We start from the raw sequence: 22,387 nt of genomic DNA, 5'->3' as shown, positions 1-22,387 counted from the left end.
ATTTGAGCCCGAGTCTGACAGTGATACATTGGAAGATCAACCCGAACCACCAACGCAAGCACGACGAGAACAGGATGTTTCTCAGTGCTAAGTTTATATGTAGTTTGACAATAACGTGAGTTAGCCAGTTAGCAGAGGCTAACAGCTAACAGGCTAACAGCCTGCACTGGCCGTACATGTAAACAGACCAGAGGCGGGTTTTTTGTTACCAAATTACATAGGTTAGTACTGGAAGTAAGTGTGGAATTACTAACGACTCGTTTCAGGTGTTCAAAATCGGTTCTTTCTTTTGGGTGTCAATAACTCCATATTTCGTGCACTTTGATTTTTGAAACTTTGCAGACTTTTTTACATTCACAAACAGCTATATAACACACTACATGAAAGGTAATATTTGAAAAACCATAATAGCTGCTCTTAAACTTTTTGTTACTTTTGAAGCTTGTTAGTACCAGTTCAAATTAACTTTTGTTAAATGGAAAACAGCAGCTTGGACATTCTTCTAAAGTTCTCCTTTTGTGTGTCTTGTAACAAAGAAAGTCAAATAGGTTTGGAATGACATGAGTGTGGGTAAATCATGACACAGTTTTCATTTTTGGGTGAAAGATCACTGAACAACGAATAAATGCTGTTCAAAATTCTTCAAGTTTGGCGCAGTTGCGGAGCTGTGTGAATAAGCACCTCTCATAGCCCTCTAAATGTACAGTAGTGCAGCAGGAAACGTGTTGCAAAACGTATTGCTAAGAAATGGAGTAATTAGTGAATAGACATGGCACCAGTTGTTGGGGACAGTGTATGAGTAAAGGACGAAGTAAGTTTCTCAATATTTGCATTCTTGTTTGCATATATTGTCATTTTGAATGTTTATAAGTACTATGTCATGATGTTGATAGAATTTGTTTATATTCACTCGTGAATCTGAGTGTGCCTTAATATACAGTCTTCATTGTTATTCAGATGGTTATTGATCAAAGAGAAACCGTCATGATAACTTTCAGTCAGTCAAGAGAATAGCTTAATTTCATTATATTTGTGTTCTGTTAAATTTATTTACATTCATAATGTGACACAATTATGAGGTGATGCTTCAGTGATTCAAATGCTGATTATTTTTGTATTCTTTTGATTATTTGTTGAAACCTTGCATATCTCCCCATCTGAGCAATCATTAAAGGTCTCATAAACTCAGCAAAAAAAGAAGCATCCTCTCACTCTCAACTGCTTTTATTTTCAGCAAACTTAACATGTGTAAATATTTGTATGAACATAAAAAGATTCAACAACTAAGACATACACAACTAAGACATTCTGGGGGGAATGGCCCTAGCCCTCATCAACAGGTCCCAGACGTGCTCAATCGGACTGAGATCCGGGCTCTTCGCTCGCCATGGCAGAACACTGACATTCCTGTCTTGCAGAAAATCATGCACAGAATGAGCAGTATGGCTGGTGGCATTGTCATGCTGGAGGGTCATGTCAGGATGAGCCTGCAGGAAGGGTACCCCATAAGGGAGGAGGATGTCTTCCCTGTAACGCACAGTGTTGAGACTGCCTGCAATGTCGACAAGCTCAGTCCGATGATGCTGTGACACACCACCCCAGACCATGATGGACCCTCCACCTCCAAATCGATCCCGCTCCAGATTACAGGCCTCGGTGTAACACTCATTCCTTCGACGATAAACGTGAGTCTGAACATCACCCCTGGTGAGACAAAACCACGATTCGTCAGTGAAGAGCACTTTTTGCCAGTCCTGTTTGGTCCAGCGAAGGTGGGTTTGTGCCCATAGATGACGTTGTTACCGGTGATCCTGCCTTACAGCAGGTCTACAAGCCCTCAGTCCAGCCTCTCTCAGCCTATTGCGGACAGTCTGAGCACTGATGGAGGGATTGTGCATTCCTGGTGTAACTCGGGCAGTTGTTGTTGACATCCTGTACCTGTCCCGCAGGTGTGACATTCGGATGTACTGAACCTGTGCAGGTGTTGTTACACATGGTCTGCCACTGCGAGGATGATCAGCTGTCCTTCCTGTCTCCCTGTAGCGCTGTCTTAGGCATCTCACAGTACGGACATTGTAATTTATTGCCCTGGCCACATCTGCAGTCCTCATGCCTCCATGCAGCATGCCTAAGGCATGTTCAAGCAGATGAGCAGGGACCTTGGGCATCTTTCTTTTGGTGTTTTTCAGAGTCAGTAGAAAGGTCTCTTTAGTGTCCTAAATTTTTATAACTGTGACCTTAATTGCCTACCATCTGTAAGCTGTTAGTGTCTTAATGACTGTTCCACAGGTGCATGTTCATTAATTGTTAATGGTTCATTGAGCAAGCATGGAAAACATTGTTTAAACCCTTTACAATAAAGATTTGTAAAGTTATTTGGATTTTTTACAAAATAATCTTTAAAATACAGTGTCCTGAAAAAGGGACTTTTTTTTTTTTTTTTTTGCTGAGTTTATATCACCTACACCTGGCTCCAAGTTCTCTTATTGGAACACTGTAGCAGTCAGTACTTTCTTTTACCAGCATCCTTTGCAAATTAATTTCAAAAGCTTTAATACAAGTCTGTTACTTGTGGCACACCCACCCTCTTCACACATGCAGTCATCATAACACTTGTTGTTCAAGCCACGGTTGTGAGGTTTACACTCGTGTTCTCTGAGGTCACAGCAGGAACCTGAACAAGGTACAGTGAGATAAAACACAAACAGGTAAGGACTTTTAATATATATGATGCAAATGGTTGTAGATGGGTAATGTTTCATGATTAAAGGGGTGCACTAACCAGGGAGGCAGTCGAGATGATGGTCACATGGTTCGATGACATCAGCATCAAACGTTGAGTTTCCATTGCTCTTGTTTTTGCTGCGCCGTTTATCTTTGTAGGGGGAAATAGATATAGACACAGGCCTCCTTTCAAACCTTTTATTTCCAAATCAGTTGTGAGACTGCAAATGATTTATGCTTAGTGGTTTAACGATCTATCGGAGGTTCATTCGATCTTACAATCAAATATTTATTTTGGATCTTTGAATATAATTTGGTCACCAAAAAAGCTATTGGCCTTAAAATATATTAAAAAAAAATTAAAAAAAGGAAACAAATATGACAGTTTGTAACTTGAGCATGTGCTTTCATACCTTTTCTTTTGCTGGATGGCCAAGAGTCAACAGGCTTCATATCTTCATAATCGGTCCAGTCAAAGAGCGTCATGTCTAGGGTGGGCATCACCTCCCCTTGGGTTTTCCCATGGCCTGACTTCTGAAGACAGATTGAACATGAATCAAGGAAAAGATATAGAGATTCACACCTTAAATAGGTTTATTCTGGATAAGCTGCTTATTAAACCCCCTTCAGCAGGTTGTTGATGGGGTGGCTGCGGGTTGTAGGTAGTTGGAGATGAGATTGCTGGTGGACTTCTGGGTGCCGACTTTTTTGTGTGCTGCCCAGCAATATGCCGCCTCCGGGAGTGGGGGTGGGGAAAGTGCGTGATTGTTTATTTATCCAATTGAGGCTTGTCGTAGAACGCATGTCCATATGCAGCTTTCAGTAAATAAAGAAATGCATCCAATAAAAACAGACTGTTGTGGTTCATTTTAGTGCAAGAATAAAGTTTGGTGACAGAATCTGAGTGTGATGAAAACATTCACATCAGCTTGACGTCTTCAGTAGAAGAAGAAGCTCATTGGTGACTTGACGAGAACACAAGACCCCGCCTCATTGACAGAATGATTTTTTCAAGCAAAACAGATGTGTTTTTTCAGTCCTTGAAGCCATTAAACTCAGCAGGGAGTCCCGACAGTCAAGTGATTAACGCCTCCCGCTGAGAGATGCTAATGCACACTCTGTCTCCCTCTGCCAGGCCGGTGATTCTGTTAATAAAGCTAACACCTGAAAATCATTGGAAAAATCAGCTAGTTAGATGCCGCCTTAATGTTGAAAATAATCCTGCACAGATGAGGTGTGCTAAAAAGTATAAATGTTGTCCAAATGTACAGAAATTCTGCTAGATACCCTCTGTGACGAGGAGGAGTTGCCCAATTAGCAGGAGAGAGATAAAGGAGGATGCGGGAACCTGATTAACAATTAACGTCATGGTTACTTTTGTAACCTCCATTCCCTGATGGAGGGAACGACTAAGGGTCACTCTTGGGAGCTCCAAACACCTCTGATCTATTTTTTTTAAAGGCCAATGAGAATTGGTGAGTGGAAGTTGCATGCCACTCCCCCGGACATATGGGTATAAAAGGAGCTGGTATGCAACCACTCATTCAGGTTTTGTGCTGAGGAGCCGAGATAAGGTCCCGGCCATTTCAGCAGGTAGTTCAGTGTTGTGGCAAGAGGGACACAACATCTCGTTACCTCCATCAGGGAACAGAGGTTACGAAAGTAACCATGACGTTCCCTATCTGGCACTCACTTGACATTGTGTCGATGTAGTGACACTAGGGGTCCCTATACAAAATGCCACAACTAACTGAACTGTGTTACGTGAAGTGGCGGTGTGTGATGGGCAGAATGTTGTATGCCTCGTAGCCAGCACACCAGGCCGTCACGTAACCTCCCCAACGTTCTTTATGAGCGTTGAACAGCCCTTCAGGAACAAGTCGACTGCCCGACGAATAGGTGGACAGGCTAGCCCAGCCGAGGCTTCTTTTCCTTCTCTTTTCTCTCCAAAAAGAGTGGAATTTGTTAACTGACTGGGAGTCCTAAGTGTCTACGTCGGGGGGGTGTCACTCCCAAGGGGAAGACACCATGGAGACCACACCCTGTCCAAAAAGGGGGGGGGGTATTTTGAGTGGAAATACGTCACATGGTCTTTACCGAGCCTTGTCGGAAGTATGTCATGTGGAGAGGTCCCATGGTAGGTCCTACCCAGAGGAGGAGGAGTTTCTACAAAGCATGGCGACCGGACGCAGAGGGGCCCCTGCCCAAGGAAGACGCAGTTTACCGACGGGAAACGATTTTGCGGAAAATATCACATGGGGTTGCCTTCGGGGGAACCAGCACATGCGGAGCACCTACCTCAGTACAGGGCCTCATTAGTGCATTTACTGATCCGGCAGTGAGTTTCTCCACAAACTCAACTGCCACAGGGCTAAGGAGGAAAGTCATCCAGGGATCGCAGTCTGTGAACACTACTGGGAGTCAAGAGTGCACGTCTTCCCCTCAAGGTAGGGGAAAGGCGCTATGCGCAAGCGGTACACCCGGCCAGTTGTCCCGGAACTTACCTGCTCATGCCTGCCACTACTCGGGACGAGACTGGCTCAATCCGGAGATTGTAGAACCTCACAAAGGTGTTGGTGCTGCCCAGCCTGCTGCTCTGCAGATGTCTGCCAAAGATGCGCCACTGGCCAGGGCCCAGGAGGCCGCCACACTCCTGGTAGAGTGGGCTCGTAACCCCGCAGGGGGTGGCACGTCCTGAGCCTGATATGCCATCGTGATGGCGTCAATGACCCAGTGGGCGATCCTCTGTTTGGAGACAGCGCTTCCCTTCCGCTGTCCACCAAAGCAGACAAAGAGCTGCTTGGAGCTTCTAAAGCTCTGTGTGCGATCCAAATAGATGCGTAAAGCTCACACCAGACACAGCAACGCCAAGGCTGGGTCTGCCTCCTCCTGGGGCAGCGCTTGCAGGTTCACCACCTGATCCCTAAAAGGGGTCGTGGGAACCTTTGGCACATAGCCCAGTCGGGGTCTCAGGATCACGTGAGAGTAACCCGGACTGAATTCCAGGCACAATTTGCTGACAGAGAATGCCTGCAGGTCCCCTACCCTCTTGATGGAAGTGAGCGCAGTCAGGAGGGCAGTCTTCAAAGAGAGTGCCTTAAGCTCAGCTGACTCCAAGGGCTCAAAGGGAGCTCCCTGTAGACCCTGAAGGACTACAGAGAGGTCCCACAGGGGGACGAGGTGCGGTCTAGAGGGGTTCAACCTTCTAGCACCTCTCAGGAACCTGATGATCAAGTCATGCTTCCCCAAGTACTTACCATCTACCGCATCGTGATGAGCCGAAATAGCGGCTACATACACCCTCAAGGTGGAGGAGGACAGCCGCCCCTCCAACCTCTCTTGCAGGAAGGAAAGCACCAATCCGACTGCGCATCTCTGGGGGTCTTCGCATTGGGAAGAACACCACTTAGCGAACAGACGCCACTTCAAGGCATACAGGTGCCTTGTAGAGGGAGCCCTAGCCTGAGTGATCATGTCTACCACCATGGGCGGTAGGCCACATAAGTCCTCCACGTCCCGTCCAAGGGCCAGACGTGGAGATTCCAGAGGTCTGGTCGTGGGTGCCAGATGGTGCCCCGTCCCTGAGAGAGAAGGTCCTTCCTTAGAGGAATTCACCGGGGGGGGGCTGTCGCGAGGAGCGTGAAATCTGAGAACCATGCCTGGGTGGGCCAGTAGGGTGCTACTAGGATGACTTGCTCCCCATCTTCCCTGACCTTGGGTCTGTGCAAGTAGACTCACTGGGGGAAATGCATACTTGCGTAGTCCCAGGGGCCAGCTGTGTGCCAACGCATCTATACCGAGAGGTGCCTCGGTCAGGGCATACCAAAGCGGGCAGTGGGAGGATTCCTGGGAAGCAAACAGGTCCACCTGTGCTCGACCGAATCGACTCCAAATCAGCTGGACCACCTGAGGGTGGAGTCTCCACTCTCCCCTGAGGGTAACCTGACGTGACAGCGCATCCGCTGCGGTGTTGAGGTCGCCCGGGATGTGAGTGGCTCGTAGCGACTTGAGACGCTGCTGACTCCAGAGGAGGAGACGGTGGGCGAGTTGTGATATGCAACTTGGCGATGAGCAGATGGGGTGCGGTGTCTAGCAGCCTCTGTCTGCTGCTTCACCGCCGAGAACTGCTGGGAAAGTCCTTGACAGTGTTGCTGAATAGGCCAACCTGGGAGATGGGGGCATCAAGGAACCGTGCCTTGTCAGCCCCTCGCATCTCAACCAAGTTGAGCCAAAGGTGGCGCTCCTGGACCACGAAGGTGGACATCGTCTGCCCGAGAGACCGCGCCGTGACCTTCATCACCCGGAGAGCGAGGTCGGTCGCTGAGCACAGTTCCTGCATCAATCCTGGGTCAGAACTACCCTCGTGCAGTTCTTTTAGCGCCTTGGCTTGGTGTACTTGCAGGAGAGCCATGGTGTGCAGGGCAGAGGCGGCTTGTCCAGCGGCACTGTAGGCCTTAGCCATCAGGGACGACGTAAACCTACAGGCCCTGGACAGGAGTTTCAGGCGCCCGCTCCAGGTGGCAGCGCTCTGTGGACATAAGTGCACCGCAAGTGCCTTATCCACCTGGGGGATCACCGAGTACCCCCTGGCCACTCCGCCATTGAGGGTAGCAAGAGCGGGGGAGCTGAAAGATCGGGACCGGGCAGTAAAAGGTGCCTCCCACAATCTTGTCAGCTCCTCATGCACTTCCGGGAACAAAGGAATGGGGGCGGGGCGGAGCCCAGGAACCAATCATCGAGCCGCGAGGGTTCCGGGGAGAGTGGAGGGTTCCACTCTAGCCCGACACTCGTGGCCGCCCGGGAAAGCATGTCCATCATTTCAGCCTGGGACTGGGCGACCATTCCCAAAGGAGGAAGCCCAGTCGAAGCCTCTGTGTCTGACTGGACGAGCCCGCTCTCCGATGCTGCGCTCGATAACTCATCCTCTTCCCGGGCTCTGAACGAGGGGTCGAACTCGCCCTGAGACGAGCCGGCGATCTCGTCCAAGTGCGCGACCGGGGCAAGCGAGCGTGCTGGGGAATGGGAGGTCCGTGGGGGGATACCCAGTGGAGGTGGTCCCATTGAGATCCCCAAATCGCCCCCAGTGCTGACCGGCATGGCCTCATACCAGTAGGTAGAAGGACTGAGGCGGGGAGCCGCTGGGGTGGCTTGCTTTCTTACGAATGCAAGCCGCGACCGCAACGTTGCCACGGTCATGTTCTCGCAATGAGGACATGATCCATCCACGAACGATGTCTCCACATGGGCAGTGCCCAGACACGTAAGACAGCGATCGTGGCCGTCGGAAGTGGAGAGATAATGACCAAAACCAGGAATAACACACAAACGGAAAGGCATCTTTCAAAAGACGCGTCTTTAAAAAAACATTCCGTGTGTGCCGCTCAGAAAGAAAACATACTCTATTAGAATATACTCTTTTAAATGTTCTGCCGAAGCACCCAGGGGCGTTCTCTGCAAACCACAGATGCAGAAGGGGAGAAGCCTCTGAAATGCGCCGTAAGATCCAGCAGAGAGTGGTGAATGAACTCGGTGGATGATTTCAGCTCAATGAATAGAACCGCTCGGCTCCGAAGAGAAAATCTGAATGAGTGGTTGCACACCAGCTCCTTTTATACCTGTATGTCCGGGAGAGTGGCATGCAAATTCCACTCGCCAATTCTCATTGGTCTTTTAAAAAAAAAGATCAGAGGTGTTTGGGGCTCCCAAGAGTGACCCCTAGTGTCACTACATCGACACAACGTCGAGTGAGTGACAGATAGGGAACAAGACTTTAATTCCAACATAAAATGCTGAACTGAAACATAACAACACACTTTGACACACACACACAGCTCTGTGTGTGTGTCTCTCTCTCTCTCTCTCTCTCTGGCGTCCCCGGCTCCTCCTTTATCCCTCTCCCGCTGACTGGGCAACTCAGTGCCGGGCTTGCATCCTCACGGCCCGGCCACGCCCTCCTCCTCTTCACACCCTCTTAAAGACATGAACATTAAACCATATTCATAAAGTGATATATTTCATAATAAGGAAGAATATTCCGCTGAACATAATCTTTAAAATTGTTATTAGATTACTGACTTTACAGATTACTTTGTTGAAAATTACCCACATTTCTAATTACTTTAAAGCTGCTCTACGGAAATACATTAATTGATTGAGTACATGAAAAAAGCTAGGTTTTTATAGGTAAGCCTATAAAAATGATTTATATTTTGAGCTGTCGGGTCGGATTTGGCACTAAATCACAGGCTTATGTCATTCATCCTTGCAACATCATGTCATGTCCGTAAACACAGATAAGAAGTACCGGCTGTCACGTGTTCCAACTGGGGAACTACGCTGTTCAGTTCAGTCAAGTCACTGTCACACAGTTCAGGAGAGCATCACTGCAGTCTGGATGGATGTTTATCTGTTAACTGTTTGGCGAAGGTGTTTACCTGCTATAATGCTTGGATATGTTGTCTGGTAGGGTTGTTGAAGCTTATACTGCATGTCAGGCTTGTATGAATCGAACAATACTCGTGTTAACCGATCGCGATGTATCTACATTTTCTGGTGAAGTTATTGTTACGTTTACTAATATTCATGACTTCTGAAATTGACTTCTTGTAATTGTTATATTGCATATTTAAGCATATTATTTTCATGTTTAATAAATTATTGTTAATCATCATTATTGAAGTCTTCCCATTGAACTCATTTCATGCATATCACGAGTTTGACATCAAAATATTTGAATAATCATATTAAAATATACTGGTAACTACAGTGTAGTGTCAAAAAGCGCTAAAAGTGTAAAAATTAATTAATTCAAAATATGCAAATACGAGTGCTGTTTATCTTTATCAAAGTAAGTAATATTTAAAATAGAACATTATGATTCCGGCTCTGAGTATCTCCTAGACATGATCACACAAAGGCGATGTCCAGGTAAGCTCAAACCATGAGATTCATCTGCGCAGAAGAGCAGTGGCGAAACACAGCTCACGTGAAGTGCTCTTGCGTAAATTGCTTGCAATTTTAAGTTTCAACCACAGATGTCGTTAGAGAGCACAAAGTTCCATAGTGCAGCTTTAAAGTGGCTTTCTAAAATACTTTTCACAGAAAAGCTTTTGTTTTTTCATGCAACAAATTAAAAATAATGTCTATATATCCTCCTTGTTCATTGACTCATTAGGGGGTGCGCACTGTTCAGCTGTCACAAAATGCAAACAGATGTATTAATTAAAGCAATTCATGTTTTAAATGTATTCTAAATACAGTATATGATATTATTTTAGAAGTATTTAAAAGTAATTAAATTAATTGAAAGTCAGTACCTATAAATCTGATTACAACAATTTTAGATGTAATGTGCAACACTACTTTTCGTACTAAAAAGTATTTAATTACAATAATTATTTGGCTCAGGCTAACTGCACTTAGTGTCAATAGCAACAAAAATCATCTTCTTTGCACTAAGTGCAAATAGTGCTAGATTCTATTTGCACCCCCGATCAAATAGTGGCAGATATTATTTATACCCCTAGTTAAATTCTAACATGCAGTCTAGGGGCATCACTGAGCATGTTTATTATGTTTATTATGAGTCCCACAGACACCCAACATTAACCCCTGCCCCTAAACCTAACCTTCCCTTTCAAAAATTAACCTTGGTTTTACAACAGTAACCATAGTATCACCATGGTATTTTGTAGTAAAATCATTGCAACCACAAAATTAAGCATGGTTACTATATTAACACCATATTACTGTAGCAACACCATGGTTAATTCCACTAAAACTATGGCTTCTGCCAAAAAACATGGTTACTATAATATCACGATAGTAAAGCCAAAGGTAATTTTACCCAGAGCAAATCTTTCTCTAAACTCCCCGACCTTCACCGCGACCAAATCACTGCAAAAAAAGGCGGAATCGAACCCGGGTCGCCCGCTCGAAAAAAGCACATCCACACCCAGGGTTGGGGAGTAATGGAATACATGTAACGGGATTACGTATTTAAAATACAAAATATAAGTAACTGTATTCCACTACAGTTACAATTTAAATAATTGGTAATCAGAATACAGTTACATTCAAAAAGTATTTTGATTACTGAAGAGATTACTTTGCATTTTATTGTCATTTGTTTCGTTTAATATTTAGTCCTTTCAGATGGAAAACATTTATACATATAAATGATGCGATCCAAAGTGCATTTGAACAGTGATGAAACACTTTCTTATGATGTGTTACATTCATACAAGCAGACAGAGAAGTAAGTTCTTCAAGTTTTGAGCAGAAGAAATAGAAATAAACCTTGTTTAAATTGTCAGCTTTACGCTAAGCTAAAATGATATTTCCAGCCTTTACATGCACATTACCAGGCACGATCATATTTTTTTATCAAGAAAATTCACGTTGGATCATAATTTGTTCTTTTCTAGTAAAACGTTTGATATTAGGGCAAAAATCATATTCTTTATGATTGTATTGTTTTCCTGTAAAAATCTCAAAAAATTCCTAAAACAAGATCAATTTGATGTATCTTGTTTTAGAAACAACACTGCATAAGATATTTAGGTTTTTCAGAGAATGTATTTTTAACGTGTATTTTGTCTTACTTTACTGGCAGAGTTTTTATAGTCAAAACAAGTGAAAATATCTGCCAGTGCTGAAGAAGTAATCCAAAGTATTTAGAATACGTTACTGACCTTGAGTAATCTAACGGAATACGTTACAAATGACATTTTACAGCATGTATTCTGTAATCTGTAGTGGAATACATTTCAAAAGTAACCCACCCAACCCTGTCCACACCATCATAACATCCCATGCCACTACAGCAACCAGACTATTGGAGTGCAAATAGCCACCCTGTGTGGCAGGTGCTATTTAAAGTACACCTAGTGCAAATAGTTATTCCATAATTAATTACTTTGTAATAAGATTACACCCTACACCAGAGGCTGCACTAGAAAAATGTTTTATCCGTCACTCAGCCTAAATTGTACAATGTCCATCATGGTCATTTTTATCCATCATACTTGTTTTACATTTATAAATAGCCAACAACATTCAGTGGTATAGCATCAATTATAATGGCACATATATAGACCGATCAACCACAACATTAAAACCACCTGCCTAATATTGTGTAGGTCCCTCTCATGCCTCCAAAACAGCGCCAACCCTGAGATGCTATTCTTCTCACCACAATTGTACAAAGTGGTTATCTGAGTTACCGTAGACTTTGTCAGTTCGAACCAGTCTGGCCATTCTCTGTTGACCTCTCTCATCAGCAAGGCATTTCCGTCCGCAGAATTGCCGCTGACTGGATGCTTTTTGTTTTTGGCACCATTCGGAATAAATTCTAGAGGCTGTTGTGTGTGAAAATCCCAGGAGATCAGCAGTTACAGAAATACTCAAACCAGCCCCTCTGGCACCAACAAACAGCCATGCGATTATCTAATCAGCCAATTGTGTGGCAGCAGTGCAGTGTATAAAATCATGCAGATATGGGTCAGGAGCTTTAGTTAATGTTCACATCAACCATCAGAATGGGGAAAAAATTTGATCTCAGTGATTTGGAGCATGGCATGATTGTTGGTGCCGGATGAGCTCGTTTGAGTATTTCTGTAACTGCTGAGATTTATTTAAATTTTGTTTTTAAAAAAGAAAGTAAAAACACTGAGTGTAACCTCTCAGGGTAACTCGTGTCACTATTACAAATGACCCGCCAACAATGTATTTTACATTTTTATTTTTATTTTGATAAAATCCCACTTAAAAGTACTCGAACATACATTACTTCCATAGGCTTTCATTGGAATATAGCAAACGCGTGTCAGAGTAATGGTGGCGCGGCAACAGTTGCTAAGACAGGGTTGGTCAGAAGCGTTTTTAAGGTGGGGCTTCGCGAAGGGTCAGTTGGTATTATTAGTTGGCTACAACGTCATGTATGATGTCCATGGGCATAGGGTGTCTTATTAATTGTGAAACGAGGTTTTCTTAATGGCATGAATCACACTGATGGACTAGACTTTAAATGCACAGGCCGCCACTGTTTTTTTTTTCTGTGCTTTAATTTTGTTATTATTCTTTTTTGCGCTATATTATAATAAAGTATCACACTAATCATGCAGTAACACTTATGTATGCAGTCATTAATTTAGAGACCCTCTCCTCAAAATCTGAACACAACTGGTCAAAAGTGACACATATTACCAGGTGTTAATGGTGATGGTGCCTGTAAATACACATTTTAATACTCCCAGGAAATAAACAGGGCACACACACATGAGAAAGACAGCAAAGTCAAAACTGATACACTAAGTTAACATTTTTTTCTTATTTTTTGATCTGTCAAAATGACAAACAGCATTTGAAATGATCTGTCAATGTTTTAAAAAAAAAAAAAAATCAGTAAATGACGGAGAATTGTGATCAGTGAAGGTGTTAGGGGGAAAATGGAACCTCATAATCGCACACATCACTGATTATGCAAATGCAATTGCTTCCTGTTCTCAACGCGGGATGAGAACCCAGGTCTTTCACATGGCTGACGCAACGCGCTTCCCGTTCATGCCACAGGAGAAGGTGAACATACTCAAACTGATGCAAAAATGTCTGATGGAAGATGGTGCTGGTCAGTAACTCAGCATAATGGGGCTAACATTCTAAGTTCCCATGTGATCATCTTGAACACTGACCACGCATATACTGTATTGTTCATCTGTATATGATTGATGAAAACATGTTAGGCTATGATATTTTCAGGGACCAAGTACAAAAGTTCTGTAGTCTAATTTTCGCTTATTGTTCTACTGTTATTTCACTTCTCCTCCAACTAATTTTGTCAAATCTTCACCTAAATTGGCTAACATAGTCTTTACTCCAAGCATCACAACAGTTATTCTTTGTTTTGTTTTTTGCTATTTGTTGTTTTTTGTTTTGTTTTTTTGGAACCATTGCCAATTTACATTATAACAAATTACACCCTAACAAATTTAACGGTGTAGGGTGAAAAACTGGATGTCTGACTATATCTTGGCAATGCTTTGTCAAATTAACATAAAACTCGGTAGGAGCTACCTGATCTGAGCATACCTGCCAAGTTTGACAACAGCATCATCTACTGGTCAGAAAAAAAGTATAAAGAAAAAAAAAGAAAAAAAGTTCTTGATGCAGCTGTAGATGGTGTGACATATTGGTGAAGCTCTGAGCTCATAACCCCAAGGTTGTAGGTTTGAATCCCAAAATGAGTTGATCAACATGTACCTCTGTTGAAATTGACTTTTAGTGGGATGTAACTAGTGCTTGGCCCTGTATTTGGTTTTGGAATATTGTTTTTATTGTTTTCTCCTAAAATATTTTTTTCTGCATAGCCTTGGTAAGTTTGAGAGCGACACTGCATAATGAGAGATGAGGGACAGATGTGTTGGCTTATAAAGCAGAGGCTAGTCCGTGTAAATTGTAAACAATAAGACCAGAGATACTTATTAAGATTTTGATTTCTTCTTGTCTTGTTTTTCATTCAAATACAGGTTAACCTCTACATTTCCTACAGTGAAGTCTGCACTCTAAAGAATCTGACAGTGTAGAGTATGTGAGAGAAAGAGAGAGAGACAAAGAGATCCTACGGAGGACATCCATGTCTCTGCCAGCAGGTTGCAGAAACACTGCAAACTGACGCAGTCCAAGCGAAAAGTATTGAGGACAGTGATTCTCAGGGAGTCAAGCGACTGGAGAGAGAAGAACCTAACCAGAGCATTGACCTTATTCAGCCCCGCCCCTTTTCAGTGCTGCACACTTTTGTGTTTTGTCTCTAAGCATCTGGTTTAAATTGAAGTTACTGAGAAGAGTCGATAAAAATGGATTACGTGTGGGAACACAGAAAGTATTTTTCAGCAAGAGTTGATGGTGTGGCACTACCACTTTGTTATGTGAAAATGCTCGTGAGGTGTTTTTGCTGTCACTGTAAATGTTCGTTTTTCCGACATCCACAGAGGTAAATTGGACCTGGCAGATCACATTTGGACAGCTATGAAACACTGCACTTTATCATGATATAAACATTTCAATAGTTACATGTGTCATTCGGCTTAATTTTTAAGTTTTAACTTGTTAATAATTTGTTAAAATGTTAGTTGACATGAAATTTCAAACAGTGACAGGAAATTACATTTGTACTTTTTAAAATTTATTTGTCACGCCACATTTTTAAAAGGCTTAAATGTGATTAAAATAGTTGTAAACGGAATATAAAATAAAACGTAGGCTACACTTTCACATGTATGTGAATATAGTGGCATCCTTTCCCCTCTCCCGGTTTCAAATCTGCTCTCATTAACTATAACATGATGAGTGAATGACATTAGATGATGGCCAGAGGTGTCGTACAGAGATATTTTTAATGACTTTGTGTTGTCTCTTGGAGTTTCATGAGCACAGAGGCATATAAGTACATCCACGGAGGTAAGGTAGGATCTTGTGTATTTATGAATGAAGTTCTCTTGTTTTAAAATCTCCGCGCTCTGTTTCCAGTTGTTATGACATCCCCTGAAAACTTTAAAATACTCATGATAGCTTTTGACAACTCTATAACCTGTAAATCCACTTCACTAGCTAACTACACTTTGACATCAACACCATATATCAAAGTGTACATTTTCTATATAGCAACCGCTGGTTGGGAAGTTCAAAGATAAAATTTTCAAGATGGCTGTGTGCTAGTTTCTCTGGCGCATAAGGTCAGACTAATCACTGCTGCTCAGAGCCTCAGCTACATAGGGGGCAAAAAAAAACGTGTACGGTGTGTGCACACTATTCAAAAATTGCTTTGCATCATGCTTTGGTATTGATTCAGATGCCATCAAGATTGCACATTCTCTCAATTTCCGTCTAGAGTACAAAATGTATTAATTGATAAAAACACATGAATTAAAACGATATATTCTCTTAGATGAAAGCTGAACTACTAGAATAATGGCAGTCAGATTAATTGCAAATAGAGGATTTGTCTGATTGAGGCTTAATTATTACTTTCTGAGTGACTTTATGTCATTGAGCTCAGATCCATAACGGCGTCTCAGTAGCAGCCAGGGAGTTTGTGCGACGTCTCAGTTCTCAAAAGACACAAGCTGGTTTGCAAACAGCATCACAAACAATCTGGCCATTGTGCTTATGAATCACTTAATAGTTTTTGTAACCATAGTGCTCAGTCTCTTGTGCACAGATAGTACTCACATGTGCACAGAGATTCCATTCAAACTCCATTTAACGACAGACTCCATCCAAACATTTTTTTGAAGGTAATTAGGCTACAAGCATCTGTGTCTGTCCACACTGAAAGCCATAATGCTGTATTATACAGCACAATAACAGTCAATCAGAATATATTTGATGTTTAAAAGAGAGTTATGTGGAGTGTGATTTTAGACCAATGAGATTACACTGCGGACGGGGCTACACAGTGCGACGCTGCAGAAAACCATGCTATCGCAAAAATGTCCTGTCGCTCGTGTGGATAGTTTGGACAAAAACTCAGGCATTGCACCTGGTTAGGACACAATATTAGGTGTGCTGTTTTGCTATTTTATTTTTATTATGTCATCATGAAATCACAGTTTACCCTATTTACTTTCATTATACCAAGTCCTGGTCTTATTGTGAACAATTCATTGGTGCAAGTTATTTCAAAGGAAAAATTGTTTTGTCTTTGTAATGTTTTATCAAACTTTAACAGATTTCTTTGCCTATGAAAAGACTTTCCTTTTCAAATGATGTCACCAAACCCTCTTATTTCTCCCCTCTAACAACCTGTCATATAGAGACCACTTTTTATGATCCAATGGATTACTGATACATAAAAAATCAAGTCCAGCACTACATTTTTTTTTTCTTGTTGAATATCTTGTTTTAAAATCTGTAACTATTGATTTTGAATGATGCTGTATCCACGCAGCTAGGTGTCACTGTAAGTAAAAAATTACACAAACAAAAAAGTTACTGAGGTAAATATTGGAGCTAGTGCGGCACACTATGGAGGATGATCAGGTTCAGTGTTCAGTGTTCAGATTAGGACTGCTTTTTCCCTGGTTTTACTCTACTAAACAAACAGCAAAGACACAGATCATGTCGCAATAAGGAAAATAGAGAAAAAGGCGCAAGGTTTACCATAATTTGCTGAGGCCTTGTGTTTACCACTGGACATGAGCATGCAGAGAGGTAAAAGTTCCCAGACTAGCTAAATATGATATTTATTGAAAAAATATGATATAAGTATTATATGCAAATACTGTAGTAAATGAGAATATATTCATGTATTTTGAGTTTAAATGAGCTACTTATTTACTTCCCTGATGAAAAAGGCATGTAGAAAAATAAATGTAGTTTATAATACTTGTTAAACCGTCATAATAAAATCATGAAGAGACACTGAACAAGTTGCCACATACTAAAGCCATTACACCAGCCTGCTTGAGAATTGTTGAGTATAGTTAGCTAACCGGGCTGAGAATTCCAGGCCAAGAATGGTTTATAATCGTGCCCTGCCAAACCGTGCTCCAGTGGAAATGCTACTGTCCCGATGGTGGAAAAACGGCTTATGTAACCATATAGCTGCTTTTATACTACAAAGACTGTTGCATTGTGTATTGATTCTCATACAAAGCTGACAGAAAACAAGAAAAGTAGTGAATGTCAAGATAACAGCAAAGGAGCTCTGATGCAGTAATTCACTGACAGAAAATCAAAGCTTAAAACCAAAACACTTCTTTTGCTGCCTTGCAAGCAGTGGCATTTCCTTTAGATTTTCCAAATTTTTTTTAAATTAATATCTGTATCCCAGAATATCCGTGCCACTCAAGAGAATTATAAAGAAAGCAGGCACTAGTAAAAAGATATCTAGGGAGGAGGGTGGAAGAGAACAGATGGCTGTGAGAAAGAGGAGCAGGAGGATAGGCGAGCGACATCTCACCCCACACTTGAGCTGGTGACAGCTCCCCTCCTCCATCTCCTCCCTAGAGCTGAGGGAGCTGGGTAATTTTACTCGAGTACGATCCAGCCCCAGGCGGCACTTAGCAATAAGCGTGGAGCTGAAGCACAGGTAACTAAATCTGTGTGATAAATCTGTGTGATAAACAGCACTTCAGTATCTATATCTGCCAAGGTGTGCAGTTTAAATGAAGATGTTCATTTTGAGATCTTACAACAAAATGACAGAACGGAAAAAGACTCGGGGCAGTTTCACGTAAGATGACAGCCAAACGACCAAGAGTCATGCAATTGACTGACAATTTCTAGCAATAAAATCAGGGTGGTGAGAGGCAGGTGTGCAACCAAGATCCAGACAAACTCATCTGTCTTTTTTTCCCCAAATAATGCCACTGTAGAACATAACGTAAGCAGTCTAGTGTATACTAAACAACATGAGCAACACAATAGACCTTCATTTTCAAAGATGCTTATGCTTGCCCGGGTACCTGGGGTTTGGTGGAGGCTGGGGCCAGTGTTGGGTGATTCTCGTTGATTGCCGTGGTTACCAAAATGGGTGAGACAGGGGAGGGAGTGTCAGTGGGTGGGGCAGTGTCATGATTGGGCAGGGAGGTGTAGGAAACATCCTCAAATGCATCCATGTCCTTCAACAATGAGCCTAATTGTGGTTCAGGGTCATAGGAAACCCCTAGGAGAGAAAGAGGGTGAGAGCATAGTTAGTTCTGATTAAATTTAGGATGAGGATATACAGCAGTTGGCCTGGGTAACACCTCAAATGGCTTTGTTCACACTGCAGGGAAAAAATAAAATAAATAAATAAATAAAAAAATAAATAAATATAGACTGTTCAATCTGCAGTCGCTTTTGCTAGCACATCCACATTAGTTGTCATAGTAATGATGCAAACTTTTGTGTATGTTCACCATGCAAGAGAGTTTAGCAATGTATGTTTTGTCATTGTTTATGTTTTTCATGAGGGCAGTATCCAAATGTTAACACATTCGTCACAGACAACAGCGACAAAACAGGAGAGGTGGTGTGTTTACAACTGTCCCGTTTAAGCTGGGACATCCCGTATTTTGGGCAAAAATACAGTGTCCCATACGGGATGCCTATTGTCCTGTATTTTAGCGGACAGCGAAACATTGATTGTGTCCCATTTTGAAGCATAAAAGGGTCGGACAGTGAGACTCTTGAAGGGGACCCCCATCCTGTCTTGATGCACTAAAAATGCTCAAGCGTCCCGTATTCACGTGAGACATTTAATACCTTATCACTTGGTGGCTCACAGCCGGTGTTTTGGATGGTCTGGCAAAATAAATAAATAAATAAATAAAAATAAAAATTTCTTCATAATCTTTTATCAAAATAACTTGTTCTGTCTCTGAAATGACTCTCCACTAACATTAACTTGACTGCGTGGCTATCGATTAAAGAATAGTTTGCCCAAAAATGATAATTCTCTCATCGTTTACATCACATTTATGCCGTCTGAAACTGCAGATTTCTGCAGAACACAAAAGAATATTTTTTTTAAGGATTTTGATGTCTCTTTGTCTAGCTTTACTAGCAAAAAATATATAAGCTACTATATGTAGTGCAATAGTTAACCTGTCAATGAGCAGGTCTGAGAATTTCGATATGTTTCTCTGATAATAAAATCAAATTTTTATGTCAGTTAACCCAAAACTTATCTAGCAAACTAAGCAATCCAGGTTTAAAGAACGGTGACCTGATCTCTTGTACCTTTAGCTCGGCCTTTGTCTCTTCTGCCTCCCTGCTTCCTGTGTTCAGCCAGATGCCCGTGACTGTGTCTCCTGCCTTTACGCGTAAACTCTCCCTCTGTTGGATTATTACCTCGCCGAATATGACCAGGACCTCTGTCCTGACCCCCTGTCCCCATCCAGTCCCCAGGCCCCAACTCCAGCCTTACAGACCTCAAACCCTCTAGACTCTGCCCTTCATCCTCCGGCCAGGACACAGGCCTCCGGGAGAGCAGCCCAGCACTATCCCTGTCTTCACGTGACCCTCGTCTCCTATGGTGGTTGCTGTGAGGAAGTCCCCTCTCAGGGTCTTGCATGGAGTCGGTGATGGAGGTGGAGGACCAGATCAGACTCCACTTGGCATTTGCAGATGGGGTCTCAGAGCCATGTGAGGTTTGAAACAGTGTGATGAGGAGCAGGGATAAGAGAAAACACCAGCCAGGAGCCTCCATCTTCAAACACAGTGCCTCCTGCAGAATACGGTCATATTAGTTTAGTTAGAAACAAAAAATTAAATGATAGATGGACAGACAGAAAGACCGGCCGACCATGTTTTCAGAACTCCAGACATCTTGAAACTTATTGGATGTTATGACTTGGTTGTTATAACCAATATGCCCTGAAAACAAGAAATTATCTTTTTTTTTAATAAATTTATAAAGTTAGCTTAGTTTTATTTTCATTAAAACTGAAGATATGACAAACCTTCAAAAGGAACTTTCGACTGAAACACTGGCTAGAGGTTTAAATCAGGACACCTCAAACCAAAGCACCATGTTTTACCCACGAACATACTTTAATATTTAAATAATGGCTTTGCTTTTACATAAAAAATAAAATTAAAAAAACAACAGCTCAAAGGCATCCTAAATGTGTTGACAAAACTTGCCAGACTAAATGTTATGTTTGCATCCCTACTGTGCCAAGAAAAAGAGAATCCAAAGGAAGACTCTTTCCTCAGGTGGCACATCAAAGTGGAGTTGATGAGGAGGTTCTCACCATGCATCTCACCATGCAAATCAGTGACACGGGTTTCACTTTGATCATCCGGGGTCTCCTTTTATCCTCAGATGCTCTCCTCAGTTAATCTATCCTCTTGACTGTCTTTTTGTCCCTGAAAGCCGCTCACACTGACTAGAAACAACAGCAGACCTCTATCCATGTATTTGCACAGAGTGGATCCAGAGCCACTGATATAAACATGTTACAGTAACTCTTTATCTAAGATGATACATCTTTATTTTTAACAAATATTCATGTCATGTTTGTAACGATGGGCTGAAGCTGGTGTTTATGTTGCTTTCAAGGAAAGTCCCTTTAAAGGCAAGTCAGTCCACTCTGCGGCCATCGGGCAGCTATTTTCTATGGATATAAGTGGCAAGAAAGTACAGCTCCTATCTACTTGAAAGGAGAAAGACCGAAATCTACAATACAGTTGGTCAAGATCATGACCGAAGAACATATTTCAAATCAGCAGTAGAATCTGACAACACAGGTATCATAATGTGTGCTTCTTTAGCTTAGGTCACGCTAAAAAAATTCTATTTTTCAGGCTGGTCCAGCTAATGCGCATGCACATTCTCGTGTTGACAGAGAGGCAATGTCTGTATCTAATTGGTGATTGGCTCTTTTACCTATAAGGCGAGACTTCCTTTTCTAGGTCTGCCATATTGGGCGTTCCAATTTCTCCCAATTATTTAAATACAAGTGGTCCGTCTTGAGATAAATAGTCTTTGTTTTATTCCCATAACATTGACCATAAGCCTATGATTGGTGTAGTCCACAGCAATCCATTTTGCAATTGAGTTTGTCAATCTGTCTGAGGTAGACTTATGAGATGTTCTCATGGTGTCTCACTTTGGTTGCATCTTGTCCTATTAAATTTCAGCATCTTTTTAACAGTTTAAAATTTCGAAAAACATGCCTCGAGTCCCCTGCATTCTGTTTGCGCTCCATCTAGCTGTATCTGAACACAAGAATGTATCCTGTGGTGTGGCTTATTTTGTGCTCCTGCTCTTATTAAGTGTGGTTCATTGCCTGTTGGCTACAGCTGGAGTTGTGCTTAGTGCCCCCCGCTGACTGCTATTTGCAAAAACAAAGTTTGTCCTTAAGGCTAGAATTTCTTCAGTTGTATGAAATTTCCTTATTAGGGATTGTGTTTTATAAAAAAAAAAAAAAAAAAAAAGAAAAAGAAAAACTTTATTTATTTTAATTAGCAATTATTTTACTTTGTTGACTTAGTGCAAAAAAAGCTTCCTGTCTTTGTCGGGAAGTACAAAAGAGAAATATGAAATTGCCAATCTCGTGCATTTTTTTCTGACCAAAAATCACTTGAAAGCACATCACATCATAATAACGATTTCCAAACTTGTAATTAGGAACTTCCCGTGAGGACTATTAGATGTTTTAGGCCAATTCACTTCCACATAAAACTATTTATAAACTGAGCAAATACTGTACCTACAAATCACATTTCTGAACTGGAACATCTTGTACATCTTTAAACATATTTTTCAGAGAATGAACCAGATATACCCCATTACTGACATAATTCACATTGTTTGGCTAAATAAATTACAATTCCAATGTGTTCAGCTTTCATACAGCTTACAAGAGCCCCAAAAGTGTTTTGCCTACCTTAAGCACTGTGCAAAATTATCAGTCGAGAAAATTACCCCATTGCGTTTGTGGCTGGAGAGCACATTAAGAAGGTAAAACTCAGATTGCAGCTCCTTCTCTTACCATTACTGTCTTTTAATTGGTATCTCAGTGCTGTGATTCAGGTAATGAATCAAGCTGATTGTAATACAGCAGAATTAAATGAGAAGAAGGATCTGCTTAAACTGGTGTTTGGAGAACTTGATATGTGGTGGTTTATATTTCACATATCTGACTTGAGTCTGTATGACACTTTAGGTAAATCA

The 22,387-nt window shown here is 42.0% G+C and overlaps 1 protein-coding gene across 2 annotated transcripts in view; it reads right to left on the bottom strand.

The window, feature by feature from the left end:
* Nucleotides 1-22,387, bottom strand: part of draxina (dorsal inhibitory axon guidance protein a) — a 47,142-nt gene that overhangs the window by 2,580 nt on the left and 22,175 nt on the right. The window contains exons 2-6 of one of the 2 annotated variants that reach the window (XM_051675380.1): nt 19,447-19,933; nt 18,189-18,388; nt 3,138-3,255; nt 2,783-2,875; nt 2,585-2,674 (exon numbers count right to left, since the gene is read on the bottom strand). In XM_051675380.1, the coding sequence (XP_051531340.1) occupies nt 2,585-2,674; nt 2,783-2,875; nt 3,138-3,255; nt 18,189-18,388; nt 19,447-19,915 (970 nt within the window). In that variant the 5' untranslated portion in view covers nt 19,916-19,933. Of the gene's footprint in view, nt 1-2,584; nt 2,675-2,782; nt 2,876-3,137; nt 3,259-18,188; nt 18,389-19,446; nt 19,934-22,387 lie in introns of both variants that reach the window. The other variant, XM_051675379.1, reaches the window with a different exon arrangement.

Source organism: Myxocyprinus asiaticus, chromosome 37 (genome assembly GCF_019703515.2).
Source record: "Myxocyprinus asiaticus isolate MX2 ecotype Aquarium Trade chromosome 37, UBuf_Myxa_2, whole genome shotgun sequence".
NCBI lineage: Eukaryota > Metazoa > Chordata > Actinopteri > Cypriniformes > Catostomidae > Myxocyprinus > Myxocyprinus asiaticus.
This window is presented reverse-complemented; position numbering and strand designations above follow the sequence as displayed.